The sequence below is a fragment of the Colobus angolensis genome, unplaced genomic scaffold (genome assembly GCF_000951035.1).
Source record: "Colobus angolensis palliatus isolate OR3802 unplaced genomic scaffold, Cang.pa_1.0 Scaffold158, whole genome shotgun sequence".
Taxonomy (NCBI): domain Eukaryota; kingdom Metazoa; phylum Chordata; class Mammalia; order Primates; family Cercopithecidae; genus Colobus; species Colobus angolensis.
Window position 1 is genome coordinate 6181558 of NW_012114688.1, and position 16253 is coordinate 6197810.

At 35.4% G+C, this 16253-nt stretch overlaps 1 protein-coding gene across 2 annotated transcripts in view; it reads right to left on the reverse strand.

The window, feature by feature from the left end:
* Nucleotides 1–16253, reverse strand: part of NEGR1 (neuronal growth regulator 1) — a 909299-nt gene that overhangs the window by 167314 nt on the left and 725732 nt on the right. For both annotated transcript variants that reach the window (XM_011936916.1, XM_011936915.1), the window contains one exon: nucleotides 12719–12870. In XM_011936916.1, coding sequence (XP_011792306.1) covers nucleotides 12719–12870 — 152 coding nt within the window. The remainder of the gene's footprint in view (nucleotides 1–12718; nucleotides 12871–16253) is intronic.

Consider the following 16253-nt stretch of genomic DNA (forward strand, 5'->3'; position numbering starts at 1 on the left):
AGGATGATATAAAAGGGAACTGATTCCACCTATTTCAAAGCAGTTTGACATATAAATTCCTCCTCCCCTGACTCTGGCCAAGTTAGAGGAAAGATAACAATAGATCTGAAACCTATTGTGATGTTAATGTGCAGGCTTATACGCCCTAATATGTGAATGCTTTTTATGACCAGGTTATACGTTTTTCTCTCTTGGCTTCATAGAATAAAGACACTGCAAAATAAGCATCCTCTGAGATCTCATACCTTAGGAATAAATGAATAATGTTGCTTAAAAGCTACTGTGGAGTGGGAATGAAGCATAGTAAGAGTCAATTGTAAGAAAGAAATGGTTTGTGTTGCAGCAAATTTAAACAAGAAATGTGGCATGCATGTGACAATATTTAGGTAGGCATGAGTTTATAATAGAGATGAAATAAAATCCTAATTTTGTCAGAGGTCATTATATGGATCTGGAGATGCAGAATAGAATCATCCTTACCTCAAAATAAAGTGAAGAAAACTATATAAATAATGGGGGGGAGGGCATTGAAGTTATATAAGAGGGTAAAGAAAGGCCATAATATATAAATCCTTACCAGGAGCCAGGCACTTTATGTCTATCTTATTTAATTATTCTACCTCCATGTGAGCTAGGTATTACTCCTTTAGCTCCATTTTACAAATGGACTAATTGAAGATAAGTGAAGTTATGTAATTTGTCTAGAGTCATGTAGGTTGCATGGGGAGAAATTGTGTTCTCCTTTATAGCCATTCAAATAGATAGTGGCATGCTAAAGCTGGCTTATACCAGCTTGTAAGGCCAATTGAGAAAGTTGTAGAAATTCTGCTATTTATTTATAAAATACAGCCATTATTAAAATTAAATTCTCTAAGTTTAGAATTAATAAATGATACTAAACACAAATGCAATAACTATTCAAACCTCATTACCTCCAAATTACTTTACTACAGTGTACTATTATTTATAATCTTCAGGTTACTCACATTTCTGTTTCTCTATTGTAGAATATTATACAATGGTGTGTGATATGGCACATCTCTTCCCAACTCTGCATTCTGTAACATCACTTGGTAGTTTGAAATCAGCCATGTTGGGAATGTTTATACCATGGAAACTGGCAAAAGGTCCAAGTTACAGGTTGATTTATTGCTTAGTTGATTGTCGAGACTTAAGAAAACAATGAAGTGAATATTAACAGGGATTAAACGTAATGTGTCATGTCTGTGGCCATTACATTAATGTCGACACAAAAAATTGGGGAAATTTTCTTGGAGTATTCCAAAACTATTCTCTGATTCAGCAAAAAATTTGCACAGGTTATTTTCGTCTAACTCATTATCATAAACATATCATCTCTTACTCAAGTTAGAATAATCCTCTTAGGTAGAATACAGCTCCATGTGCAACATCATGCATGTCACATATATGGATTATAATCATAGGGTTGGTTACAGATACAAGATTCTGCCAAAAATCAGTGAAAGAATCTGTGAGAAGCAACTGGCTATATGGAATTTACAATAAAGGCAATTGCATATTTTATTATTATTTGTAAGTCTCATTATACACATTTTTTTTTTTTCTAAATTTGAGACCGGGTCTCACTCTGTGGTCCAGGCTGGAGTGCAGTGGCATGATCTCGGCTCACTGCAGCCTTGACCTCCTGGGCTCAAGTGATCCTCCCGCCTCAGCATTCCAAGTAACTGGGATGACAGGTGTAGGCAACCACACCCAGTTAATTTTGTTTATTTTTTGTAGAGATGGGCTATTGTCATGTTGCCCAAGCTGGTCTTAAACTCCTGGGCTCAAGCAATCCACCTGCAACAGCCTCACAAAATGCTGGGATTACAGGAGCAAGGCACTATGCCCAACCTATACACATCCTTTACTTCAGTTAAATATTTAACAATTCACCACTAAATGTATCATAGTGAAGCCATAAAATATTACTTAGGAAGACTGAATAGAAATATGGAGAAGTTTTTGCAAGGTATACAATTGAATCTTTTTTATAATTATGTAAAATAAACACACGGAGACGGTATGGTTATGTGAAAATGAAAGAAGTTTTGTGGGGAGGGTAGATAATGTACGATTGATATACAGTACAAAGGGAAAAACTATAGAAAATATAAGTGTTTAACAAAAGACTGTTATGATGCAGAAAAGCATCTTGTAATGTTTCTTCATGCCAGTCTTATAAAATATTTTAGAAAGAAAGGGAGGGATTTGTCATAGAATACAATCCTATACAGACCTACAGAGTATTATTTTGCTTCATAACTATATTTTTTTTAACTCTTGCCCCTAGAACTATAAAATACAGTGTGTTTCTGGCCTTTCCCTCTATCTAATAGCAGCATACTATTTTGCCTTATTTTTTCTCATTAATTTTCATTTCCTCTAAATTTTAGTACACAGATGGAAGCAGCAGACCTCATCTTTCCAAAGTCAGAAGAGATTCTTTGGGGGAAACAAAGTTTTCTCAAATCAAAACAAATATGAAAACAAGGAAACAAAATGCGCTTTGGGCAGCGAGTTCTGTGACTAAGATAACATTTTTAAAAAGTAATCCTGCTTTTCCCCAGAAATGTATGAGAAAATCTTTCTGCAAATTTCAAGCACAAGCAAGTTGCCTCCCAAATTGGCCATTTGCACTCCAGGGCTAAAGCTAAAAGCGCACAGAATTGCCTGAGTAATTCAATTGTAGGCAGAATCAATGCAAGTGTGAACGCTGCCCTGGTCAAAGGTTGGCCCTTAGGCTGCAACTTAAATCAATTTTGGGTAAGCTAAGTTTGATTACATTATCGGTGATGAAGCTTTCAAAAGCAATTTCAGGCTTGCCTATTCAGAGGCTGTTTGGTTCCGTTCTGAATTTATACTCCTGGTTAGAGAAGCATCTATCTGTCTCTTTTGGTGATGATTAAGTCCTGGAGTTGAGGAGAAATAAGAGGAAGAAAATAAGAGGAAAGGATACAGAAAGTAAAAATAAATAAATAAATAGCAGGTGAGAGCCTATCACTAATGTGAGTCAGTAACTTGAAATAGAAAACTTTAAAAAATATATGACCATCATCATAATAAGAGAGAGAAAAGAATTAAGGAGCATAGTAACCAGGAAACGAAAATAATAAATGGAAAGTTTCTCATGATGGTGATATGTGGCAGCCTTAGATTATTTTAGCATGTGAGGCTCATTCTTTCGGGTGTTGCTGGCAGGAAGAATGTTAGAGAAATACAGGTGGTTCTGCAGAATGAAGCAAAATGGGTGTAAGAAAGGATGTCAAATATGGCCTCCAACAGGCACATGTTAGCTTGGGGGAAATAAACCCTTTCAATGTCTCCTTTTCCAGCAGAGTCAAGCCTGCAGAGTTGATGTCCATGTATGGCTTATGCAAGTCTTCCTAAAAAACGTGTTTACTTAGTTAATGTTAGTCAGTCTGATTACAGCTATTATCTACAGTTCATACGCAGATCATACACTACAGTGCTCCCAAGGAGTTATAATTTTTTTGAGAAAAAACAAATTTCCCTATAGTTGTGGTCACTAATTCTTAGAGCATATACTATTATTCTGCCAGTTACAGGAAAGCGTGTTGTTAGTCTTGTCTTAGAAAGTGTTTTAGAAAACTTGGAATTCCTTCTAAGTGGACTGATTGTGACTTTAGTGGTTCTTCAGCAAGAATTATGATCTGCCTCACTAATTAAGCAGCTCCACATATGCACTAATTGGATTGACTCAAAGAAAGGAACTGAAGATTGTGCAACTATCGAAAAAACACATTTTAGAGCTAGGAAACTGAAGTTGCTTCATTTCTTTAAAACTGTTGAAAGAGAAGTCTTGCTTAAAAATAAGCTAAAATTTGGAAAATCCAACCTACTATAAATGCCTGGCCAGGGCATAGGTGAAATAACATTTCCATGCAAGCAAGCCTTGCTTGGTTTATTCAAATCTTATTTAGCCATATACTGTGTGGATAGATAATTTGTATCTCTGCAGAGAAATTCCAATTGAATTACATTTATAAAGAAAGGAAATCCAGTCCACACTGAATAGACACATTCAATGAAGACATGCCATTTCAGTCTTTTCCCTAGAAGTTTTACGGATACTAAAACTGAATTTACAGTGCTTGGGAGAAAGAGTGGCCCATTGAAATATTATTGCTTTCACAGTTAATTCCTCCTCTTTTTACCTTTATCTAGAACATCAGAATGGCAAAAAAAGAGCCAATTTCAATTTCCTTTTTCATTTAGTGGAGCACCCTATTAACTATGTTTCACTCTAAGGAGAAATAGGAAGTTTAATCATAACGGTACTCAGAACTTCATAATAATCATTTTGTTCACACATATTCCTGGATCTTTTATTAGGGGTCACATTTCCATTTTCAGAGAAAAATCACAGCACAGAAGTGAAGGTGATACAGTGGTCCAGACTTTGCCACCTTATTATGTGCTCAAACCATTGGATCTCACTTTATAGATGGAGTCATAGTTACAGGGAACACAGTGCATGCTGGGTAAGTATGCTACAAGAAACTTCTCAGAAGTGCTGGGAAAGAAATATCTCACAGGACCTCCAAAAGGCTTCGTGAGAGAAACGATCAGGAAAGACATACTGAAGACAGAGTCTGTTGATATGTTTTCTTTTGATTGGAAATGTTGGCATGTTTTCATTTTTACAAAGCCCTAATAGTCACAACTCCATATACTCAAGTCACATTTTGGCCTAATTAGTTACAGGATTAGAGCTGTGAAGCAAGAATGTCTATTCTAGTGCCTTTCTCATAGGTTACTGGTCAAGATTCTTGCAACTATGAACATAAAGGAAATTTCTCTGGAGAGTAAAATTCTGTATAGAGATGACAAAATGATTAGACCGGCAGTGCTCTTGAGCTAAGTTTTATGGAAACTCACTACAGAGTTTCCATAAAATGCACATTAAAATGCACATTAAAATGCACATTAAAATGCATTTTTCTGTCAAATAAAAATAATTTTGAGTTCAATAACAAAAATATACAGAAGGTAAAAATATTGGCAGCACTTCTACTTTGTTAAAGAGTAAGTTTAACTTTAAAAAATAACAATCAATACATACATACTATGTTTTAAACACAAACAGATTTCTTAGGATCTGAAAACATTACAGCTGAAAGGTAACTTGGAGACTAGTTAGTCTAGTCTCCTCATTTTATGGATTGGTATGCTGAGGTCAGGCAGTTAATTGCTATGGAGCTCTCCAATTTAAGGCCAGTTTGACTCCAAGGGTAGGGCTTCTAGTAAAATTTTGTGATTAATTTGGAAATTCTAATTTATTTTTCTATATCCTTTTGGTACCTAATCCTCATAAGCAAGCCATATTTCAAGGCTGATCAATGACAACACCAAATACCAAAGCTTCCTTTCCCTTCTGAATTTACTGACCCTTTGTCAGCTGTGGGAAATGTATGTGCTGTACCAGTAGCTTGAAGATGCCGCTGTCAAATTGTCTCTTAACCTGGGAGAAACACATCAGTAGAGTAATTAATCTTGTACAACCTTTCCACTTTTTTTTTTTTTTTTTTTTACTCATGACAAGTGAATGCTTATGTGCATGGCCGATTTAATTAATAATTCTAATAAAAAGGACAATATCATAATGATATACATAGTGTCTTAATAAGTGAATCAAAGAACCGGTGCTGCTGATTTGTCTATCCAGTGAAATAAAGTTACACAGTTATTCAGGTTATATAGATCTGTGCTTGCCTGTGTTTACCCTTCAACATTTGAATTATACATAAGAAGGACAGAAAAAGAAACTAGCATTTAATAGGCACTTGTTTTAGACTAGTAGTGTATTGGCGATTTTGCACGTCCTCTCATTTAATCTTCACAATAATCCTATAAAAAGAGTTTATTTTCCTCTATTTTATAGGTCAGGTGACTAAAGCATCATGAAGGATTATAGTTTTAACTCAGATCTGCTCGACTCAAAGCTTTTGGTGTTCCACCTGTGTAGTGGGACAAGCACGGGAAAAAGAGTAGTAAAAACGAAATTCTAACCCTAGCTATGTTGCTTGACTTTGGGCTCTGACTCATCCTATTTGGGCTTCAGTTTCCTCATCTATAAAGTGAAAAAGCTGGTTTAGACAAGAAGTTTTCAAAACAAATTATTTGGAACTGTATGATATCTTGGGAGGCTTCAAGGCCACTATGTAATGTGATGGGTAGGAAAATAAGATTTGTCTCCAACTTAACCAAACTAACTCCAGTTTTATCTTTGTCATACATTAAGAGTTCGCATAGATTTTATTTGGTTTGAATAAAGGGTTCCATTGCTTAAGAAAGTTGGAAGAAAACTGACTATGTAAAATCTGAGACATGTTCTAGCTCCAATTTCTGTGCATTGACAAACGTAACGTAACAAAAGCTCTGCATTGACAAATGTAACGTTACTAAAGCTCCGCTAACTGATATGTGGTTTTCACTAGAGGCAATTTGGTGACTTGGAGCACCATAAACTTCAAGTCATTCGGACTGCTTCAGCCTGCTGGTTATTGTCTCTCCCATATGCCACTAAATGGCCATTTTGTGTCTATCTTCTTGAAAATACATACACGTTCCAGGTATGAGATTGGGGAGGAAAAATATTCTCTTGCTTTACTCATAATCCACTTCAGCAAATTTGTGTATATTCATGATTTGTGTGATGGTTATGTCTGTGTGTGTTATTTTTGTTTGGTAGAGAACGATTAGATAGGCCTGTATACCCGGATCACATTCTACCTACAACTGCAAACCTACTTTTTGTTAAATATTTATTACTAGAACATCCAGGAAAGTCTTCTCATTAACATCTCAAAGCTGCGAGGATAAAGCAGGTTAGCTCACACAGTACTCTGTCTTCAATAATCACCAAGTCTAAATTTATTACTGCCTCTTTCAACCAAAATGAAAACCCTATCTCCTTTAAGTTACAAGAGGAGAGATAAATTTCTCTCTAAAATATGAGTCATTCACATCTGTGGTATCACCTTTCAGGGTTCATTGTAATAGGCAAAAGTAACAGAACCCGTACCGTTGCTTACTGGCATGTGGGAACATCTGAAGCAAGTAGAGAGCTGAAATATTACTTGCAGGGACACAGCTAGTTTCATATTCAACAAATCAGTTGAAAGGTACTGTTCGCTTGCATCGGTTGAATCTAACCAGGGAAAAACTGCTACATTACTCTCTTTCTTACTTTCTTCAGTAGACTCTTCCATTTCCTTTTGGATACTAGCTACTGACTTCTTTTTTTATCTGAAAAGAAGAGATGCCCATCACATTAAACAGGCTGGGAAGAAATTTTCTCTGATATGAAAGGAGACATTCCGGAAAGTTAAAAAGCCCTGACAGCATAAAGCGTTTAAAACTGGGACTTCATTATTGTCTCCACAGGGCTGCTAAGGCAGGGAAAAGACAGTTTTGATCAGTCCTTTGAATGTTTTACGTGTAATATTTCTGAGACAAATGCTTTGTTACTTTGAATAAATGCATACATGAGTAAACACACACACACACACACACACACACAGAGAGAGAGAGAGAGATCCCTATAGCATCATTAGAACCTGTAGAACCCATAGTACAGTAAAGGATTTGACACTATATTTTTAGGAACATCTGAGAGGGGAGTTTAGCACCCACACATCATAGCAATATTATCATTATCTATTTTGGGACTTTAAGCAATGAGTCTTTATCGATAGTGAGACTCAATTTGTACCAAATATTTCCATGTATTAGGTCTCAGGAGAGGGTTGTATTAAACTAAGGCTGTGTGAATTCTAAGCACTTTGCTTATGCAACTTTCTTCCATCTTAACTAATTCTCCTGTTTCCCTTTAGATGGCAAGTCTTTGAATACGTGTCCTATAATACAAATATTTGTACTTTTGTGGAAGTGAGAAACAAAGCGTGTACAACATGTTTTACTTATAGAAATGACTATGTGGTACTGATTACTGAATTCCCACTTAAGTGATAGTGTACATTTGATGAATTGAACCCATAGATGGCAGGATGGGACCACTCAGTTCATAGTCTTTAAAGAACAGACTTGGAAGAAACATTTTTTTTAGTTGCTCATGTTCAGGAAGCAAAAAATGCAATGAAAAATAACAATAAAATAACAAATATCTTTGAATCTTCAATTTTTTATTTAATAAGAATTTTGCTATGAATGGTTGGCATACTGTTATCCATTATAAATTTTGTTAAAACACTTCTTTCCTGAGGGCTAATATACATTGATCTGCAGAATATTCTCTCTGTCTTTCCCTCTCTTCCTTTCCAATTTTGCACTTTTTACAACGTACAAGAAATCTTTCAGGAATTTTTGGACAGAGAATCTAGAGGATGACAGATCTTCATTGTATACTAGCTTTCCGGTAGTTTTTCCACCATAAAGTTTGCTTTCTTTTTCTTTTAGAAAACATACATTTTTACCTTAAGTAATTTAAAGTAATTCTATTGATGAAATTACTAAAACCTCTACTTAAAATTATAGGTTCTCTTACAATTACTGCCTAAAGCCTACAGGCCATGGAAGATAAAGGAGTTTAAGGTGTCTTCACGTTAAATCAAAAATTTGCTTATTTCCCTGGGACCCAAGAAAGATGTGAGAAAGAAGCGAACAAGCTGAAAATGATGGAGACTTGCAGAAAACCAGAAAACATTGCAAGTTCACTATAGTATAGTTCATCAAATGCTAGGATGTTGTATCTTTGCAGGTCAGGGAGCTGCTGATACACACACAGCCGCTAGGCCATATTAATCAGAAAGGAATACTAATCAGACCAGCAGCTAGACAACAAGGTATAACATCAGCCTTGTCTTCTCCTTTCCATAGCCTAACCTCAGAAAAGAGCAGTTTATTATCCATGTCTCTATTTCCTCATGTATTTATTTAACCTTAATCACAGAAATCTGGCTTCTACTCTCAGTTTTACACAGAAACTGCTCTGGCAAAGGTCACCAGTAACTAACCACCCTACTGTCAGAGACAGTGGTTGATTTTCAGATGTTCCCTGAGTGGATGTAGCACAGGACAGTGCTGACTCTTCATTCTTCTTGAAATGGGCTGCTCTGACAGCTTTCACAGCACTCCACAGTGCCGGCCCTCCTCAGGCATCTCCATTCACATTGAATTTGCTTGCTTCTGCAGGATGCTTCTCTTCCTAGGCTCACTCCTTGATGCTAATTTTACTTGGATTTCTGTCCTTGGTAATCTTTTCACTCTACATGGCTTCTATGAGAAGTCTCATTTACTCTCATGGCTGAAACTACTACCTCCATTCTGATAACTTTATCTATGTCTCCATTCTGGACTTTATACCCAGCTACCTATTAGACATTGCCTCGAACTAAAAATGTCTAGAAATGACCTAATTTTTTCCTTTAATTTCTACCTCCTCCTAAAATCTGAAAGCCTCAGTTCTTCTCTTATGCACTTATTCTGGCTAATTTCATGCAAACTAAACATTAGGAGTTATCTAGATCCTTGCAACTCCCTTCCTTTTTTTTTTTTGCCAGATTTGGTCATTAATGGCTATCTCCTAATTAGCTCTCAATTCTCTCACCTCTGCTATTCTTTTTGGTGTTACTATTATTATTGTTATTTTGCCTTTAGCATTAAAAGTTTACTATCTGGGTTTAGCAGTTCACAATGTGTAAGAGTGTCTTTTGGAAACCAAATCTGTTTGTATCATTCCCTTGTTAAAATCCTTCTGTAACTCTCCAAAACCAGGATACAGCCAAAACTCATTTCAACTCTCTCATCCTCATCCCTGCCAACTTGTCTACCCTCATCTCTCAATACTCTCCTTCTACCTTTTATTCCAGCCATATTAAAGTACTATAGTATCTTCAAATGTATTGAATTGTTTCATACTGCCATGTCTTTACATGAACGGTTCCACACTAGAGTGCTTGCCTCTCTGTTTCTTCCATCACCATTCCCACACCCAGGCTCAACCTAATCACCTTTACCTCAAGGGGCATCTCCTCTATATTTTTCTCTGAGTCATTGAGACTGAGTTGATCATTCTCTCATTTGTGCCACTATACTTTGTGCACATGATTGTTGTTGAATGAGCTCCTGAAAAGTTCTGCCCCAGAAAACGAGATAGTCATTTCTAAGATGATGTTTTCAGTTGTACCTTAGCTATAATTAAAATAGTGGTATTGGCTATTCTACATGAAAGTTATTTCATGACCCTTAAGACTACAGTAAGAGCATCTTCTCTGCCCCATTATGGTACCACTGACCATATTGCATTATAGTTGCCTGCTTGCTTGTTTCTCACCTCTCACTCATCTGAGAACTCCTTCAGGATGGGGTTCCAGTCCTACTAACCCTTTTCTTTCCAATGTCTAGTGCTGTGCTTTGCCAGTTATAGGCATTGTAGATAAAAGCTTAGAATCTGAAGCCAGATTGTCAGGGTTTAAGGTTTTGCTTTGTCACTAACCATTTGGCTTTGGCCACATTTATATTCTCTAAGTTTCCTTTCTAGAAGAGGAGAATTACAGAATCTAGCTCTTTGGATTGTGTGAGAATTAAATGAAAAAGTTCATATAAAAAATAAAAGTAGAGTCTGTTTCAGACTAAGCTAACAATGTGCTATTTGTAATTACAGTCACATTGCCTTGTATCTGTAGAGGTTACAAGTACAAATTCTACAGCTAAAACTCATTCACTCATTTATTTATTCACTAATCCATGCATTCATTTACTCAATGTTTAATTCATTTATTCACTAAAGATTTACTAATTGCTTATTAAATAGCAGGCGCTGTGTTTGGTGATATGGGAAATAAAATAACTAATCAGACATTGATCCTGTCTTCTTAAAGAACTTATAATTTGATGGAGAGATGGAATATATATAAAAATAACTATAAGACAAAATAAAAATGCTTAGGGCAGTAAGAGCTTCAGTTGAGGTCGTACAAGTGGTTCTGAATATATAGGCATTTTTCCAAACTCCCAGGGCTATGTTCATAATTACAGATGAGATTTTCATATTTTGCCTTTGTTAACAAATTAATCAAATTGTACGTACTTAATAGCACCACAGCATACAGCAAGTCAATGGCAGAGAGAGATGATGAGAGTCTCTTCTGAAGGCACTACGTTTAGAAGCCTTTTCAGCACTATATTATTTCCAGACATTTGTGTTAAGATTGCCAGAGTAAAACAAATGTTTACACAAGTGGAATTTGTTTCTAATTTTTCACATTCATTAATGTTTCGGTTTTGAAAATCAGAATGTAATTTAAAAATTTAAATAGCAAAACTTAATATGTTATTAAGCCTTAAATTTTTCTTTACTTTGCCGTGTTAATTCATTTATTCTTTCAAGTGCTTGAATATTTAAACCATTTAAAATATTAATAATATACCAAAGAAGTATCAATATTTACATTAAATTGGAATTCACACTGCTTTATAATATTTTCAGTGGTTTATATTATTCATAATTTCACTAAATAAATCATCCTCATGGAAGGAACTTAAGCAAGCATATTATACTATAACTATTTCATGGCAAGCAATGTTTTTATTTCAAATTGAGTACTAAAGAATATTAGGATGGGATAATAAAAGATGTGATATAAACTGATATATTTTATTTCACATCAGAATTCTTAAATTATGGTAATGTAAAGCTCATAAATCATGGAAACTTATTACAGTATGTTTTTAAGTTGTAGGAACATCATATATCCCATCCCCATTTCTGCAAAATGGAAATGATAGCTATGATGAACTATATAATATTTGCATTTTTCAGAGACAGCTTACTGTAACAAGATCATAAGACAAATCTCCATTTGTCAAGTTACTACAAAATATTAACTATAAGAGATAAGAATAATTCAGATAACTTTGTGGCACTGAAAACACAGTATACTCTCTCTAGTCTTCTTTGAACATTTTGAGAAACATTTGATTTCAAAATTAAGAATATTTTGTGGCTGCAACAATTTGTTGGTTACTCAGCTTCTAAACAGCAGTAAAATTAATTATAGGAGGAAACATTCATGGAGGTTTCTATCCTTTTACCAGATCCTTGTGTTGTTTGTGCTTCTTTTCTAGTTTTTAGTCCTTAGGAAGTAAGATACATTAGAAATGTAGTATTTATTTGAATAAAATCTTAAGTTGTATTTTAAAATACAATTTTGAGTAAAAATATTACCTATATGGATAAAATATTTTGTCCATGATCATTTACTTGCTGTTTCATTTTATGTATGGCTTGTGAAATTCTGGCTATCCCAAGATGAATGTTTAATGAAAACCAACCAAGAGTAAATTCAAGCCATGTTAATCTATACTTCAAGATTATGTAATACATTTAAAAAACAACAAAATCTCACCAAATCTACTGACTTCAGCCAAAGACATTTTTTCAGTTAGCCCTATTATTCATGTATTTTTTCCTTTCTCAGCTCTAACATATTTTTTTATATACATGTAGACTTCTACAGGGATTATAAAATCTTTGGACAACTATATGATTTGGGGGCAAAGTTTCCATGTGTAAGGAATGTGTGACGTATAAGGAATGTGTCACATCACGTTGAGTTTTAAAATGAATGTACTCTATTCTTAGGTTTTATCTCTAATGATGGATAGGGGCCCAGAGGCCCCGGGAGCATTTTGGTACCATTGCATTACTTACGGTTGAGAGGCAGGCTCGCATTGGTTGTGCCTAGCTTGTTGGCGGCCACACAAGTATAATTGCCGAAGTGCTCCTGTGTCACATTGGTAACAGTGAGAATGGACCTTGTGCTAAAATTTTGAATAATAATTCCTTGTTGGCCATTGAAGAGCCTAGAAGACAAAATAAGCTCTAGGTAAATATGTATTGTGAATATCAGTTTCATTTTTATCTTAGCTGGGGTTGTCATGGCAACCCATAGACAATTCCACCACGCTGACGTTAGCATATAACCTGATAATGGTGCAATTTACATTTCACTTACATTAGTAGATTTGGGGGAAGTGAGGTTTTATGTCAGCTGTAGACTGTTCCTGTAACAAACTGAGCTTGGATAGCTACATATCCTATTTATGCACAGTTACATATTTTAGAAAATAAAACACACCACACCAATAATATCTCTTCTACTAAAGTCAGGAAGGAGTTTAAGGGAAATAAATATAAAGATTCCATCGAAAGTACAAACTGATGGTTTCTAGGTAAGCTGGTATGTCTGGGTCATTTCAAATATTATTAGATAACTCCCTTGAAAGTTAACCCTACAACTGGGATAGGATGGTTCTGAGTTCAGAGTCAACACCACTTTACTCTTGTACAACCCAGACAGATAACTTCCATTAAACCTAGAAAGAGACAGCCATATAGTATTGGAGATAGCATTTAAAGTTGAGTCCCATCACTGCCACATTTTAGTAATGTGCCAGGGAAAGTCTTTAAAACTCTCTAGGCTTCAGTATGGGATTCAGCTGTACCTAAATTCACACTAATAGTCCAACAGTCTCTGGATTTACCACCAGAGGCCCTCACTCTGAAATAGGCTGGCATGTCTTCACCATTCTCAATGCATGTTGTGCCTACTTCTGCTTCACCCTTTTTCTGAATCTGTAGCCTATCTCTTGTACCTTCTATTTCTGCTATTCAAATTCTTCCTTCCTCATTTAGGTCTAACCAAAGATTTATCTCTCTTTTTCTAATTTATCTTAAAGGACTCTTATCTCTCTCTTTGTATGTTTCATTTGCACTATTCTCTCTAGCAGTTTCCATGCACACAAGCCTTTTCAAAACAAATAAATTGAATAGTTTTAAATTCCTCAAAAGGAGAGGTTAAATGAACATGCTTTCTCTGATATTTGAATCCTACAAAGCACTTAATAGTGATATCCTAGGTACATAATAAATAGTACAAAGATCAATGGTGTCCAGGTGATGTTCCCCCAACATAGGCATTGGTAAGCCCGCTTCAGTGGCCTCTTCAAGAAATTCTCTCTCTAAATATAAATTTTCTTACAATGAGTATGCCAATTTGATACTAACTTCTCCACAATTTACCCAAAGTTTATTGCAAAGGAACCACACTGATCACAACATAGGCTATGTAAACTGATAGTCCAAATGGCATGGTAGTTTTTTCTCTTTAATGTGTTCAAGTTTTTGTATTTTTTTAATTATGAAAATGCTAATAAATGGCATCCTCTGAGAGTTCAATTTGAACTCCTTTGCATTATACTATGTGGCTTGCACCTGAATTTAGATGAAATATACTGTAGTTAAATGTAGATTAAAATGAGCAGTCATACTTGATTACTCTGGGAATTACTTGTATTTCATGTAATAGCTGAATTTGGCTTACCCCAAATGCAAACTTTAATCAGATTAATAAAACTTTGAGTTACATAAACATTGAACAAACTTTAGCTTGAGCAATAAATTTAATGATCTCCAACTCTGGCATAAGATCATAGGGCATAAAATATCATGGATATGGCAGTTTTTATTCTTCTGTCTCCCATTTCAAGCCTACCAACATTTACGCTAAATTCCCATAGTCATTATTATATATTTTTCTGCATCACATTAACAACTTTATTTTTAGCTAATCAGTGCTCTGTGAAAAAACAGTTTCATTGACTTGCAAGCTTCAGTATTATGACTTAAATCAATTCACCCACATCTTTATTATAGACACATTCTCCAGAGGACTCAGAAACTTCCCAGACTACTGAATCCCTGTTGTGTTTCATTGACCAAAACCAGGACGATTTTCCTGCTGAAGAGTTGAGAGAGAAATTAACCAGGGCCTTCAACTGGCTAGACCCAGGGGAAAGACTTGAGGAAGTAAATTCAGATACTCTATGACACTATATGCTTATGTTCCTTATGGCTGTCTTTCTGGGTGAATTAGCTTCCAGTTCCCTGCCCTTAAATGTATCTGAAGGCACAGCCACAGATGTTGCTGAATCATGCAGCACATCCATACTCTGTATGTGTGGGCCCATTTTGGGCTTCTGGCCAACAGTACTGTGTGCATCCTTACCAGAGTGGAGCATTAGTGCCCCAACACCTGCTACTCAGATCAGTCAGGCAGGTTATTATGGCCAATAAAAAGAAAACTACATTCCCTGAGGGAATTTTCTTCCCTCTAGGGAAAGCTACTTTTCTGAAATTACTAGAGAAATCTAAAGCTTACTTTCTTCTGTAGTTGTGTGTTTTAGAAGTGCTGACTCCTCAAACACCACATGAAAACCTCTCTTCATCTGGTAGATGGTTGGAAGAAGGACCTTTGCAAAGCTGACTTTGTGAGAGAGTGACTTCTGATATGGTGTATGTGTCTATAGAGAGTGTACTTTTGTGATTTTCCTGCAGAGTTCTGGGGTATGAAGATGGGCTTTCTCAATTATTCAAATCAATTCTGAAAATATTCATTAATTTGCTACAAAGATGAGCTCTATGCTGGCTGAGTGACTAGGGACAAGACTGGGCAACCCATGATCTCTGTGCTTGAGAAGGTCAGAGCCAAGGAGAAGAATCCAGCACATAAAAGGGTGTTTACAACCGAAGGGTGTTTTAGTCACAGTGGAGACCTTGTTAATATGAACGTATCTACCCTTAATTACTGGTTGTATAAATTTGAGCCACACCTGGAAACTCCAGCCTGTATGACCCTAGTGTGATTCACTCCTTGACTAAAACCAAATAATGATAAAAGAGCTCTCTAATTGATGATGTTTTTCTTTACATAATTGATTTGTTCTAATATGATTGTCTATAACTTTGTTTCTATAAAAAGAATTATTCTTACATTGAGTTAGATTATACAAGAAATATGTTTTCTTATAGCCCCTGTTGAAATCCAATCCGCCCCTCCCTGCCAAAAAAAAAAAAAAAAAAAAAAAAAAAAAAAAAAAAAAAAAGCTGTGGAGCTTGGAGTTAAATATGGCATCCATTTCTTTTTTTTTTTTTTTCTCATTAAACTTTTTTAATGGGTCTCAAAATTCGGTGACAAATTTTTGGTCAAGTTGTTTCCATTAAAAAGTACTGATTTTAAAAACTAATAACTTAAAACTGCCACACGCAAAAAAGAAAACCAAAGTGGTCCACAAAACATTCTCCTTTCCTTCTGAAGGTTTTATGATGCATTGTTATCATTAACCAGTCTTTTACTACTAAACTTAAATGGCCAATTGAAACAAACAGTTCTGAGACCGTTCTTCCA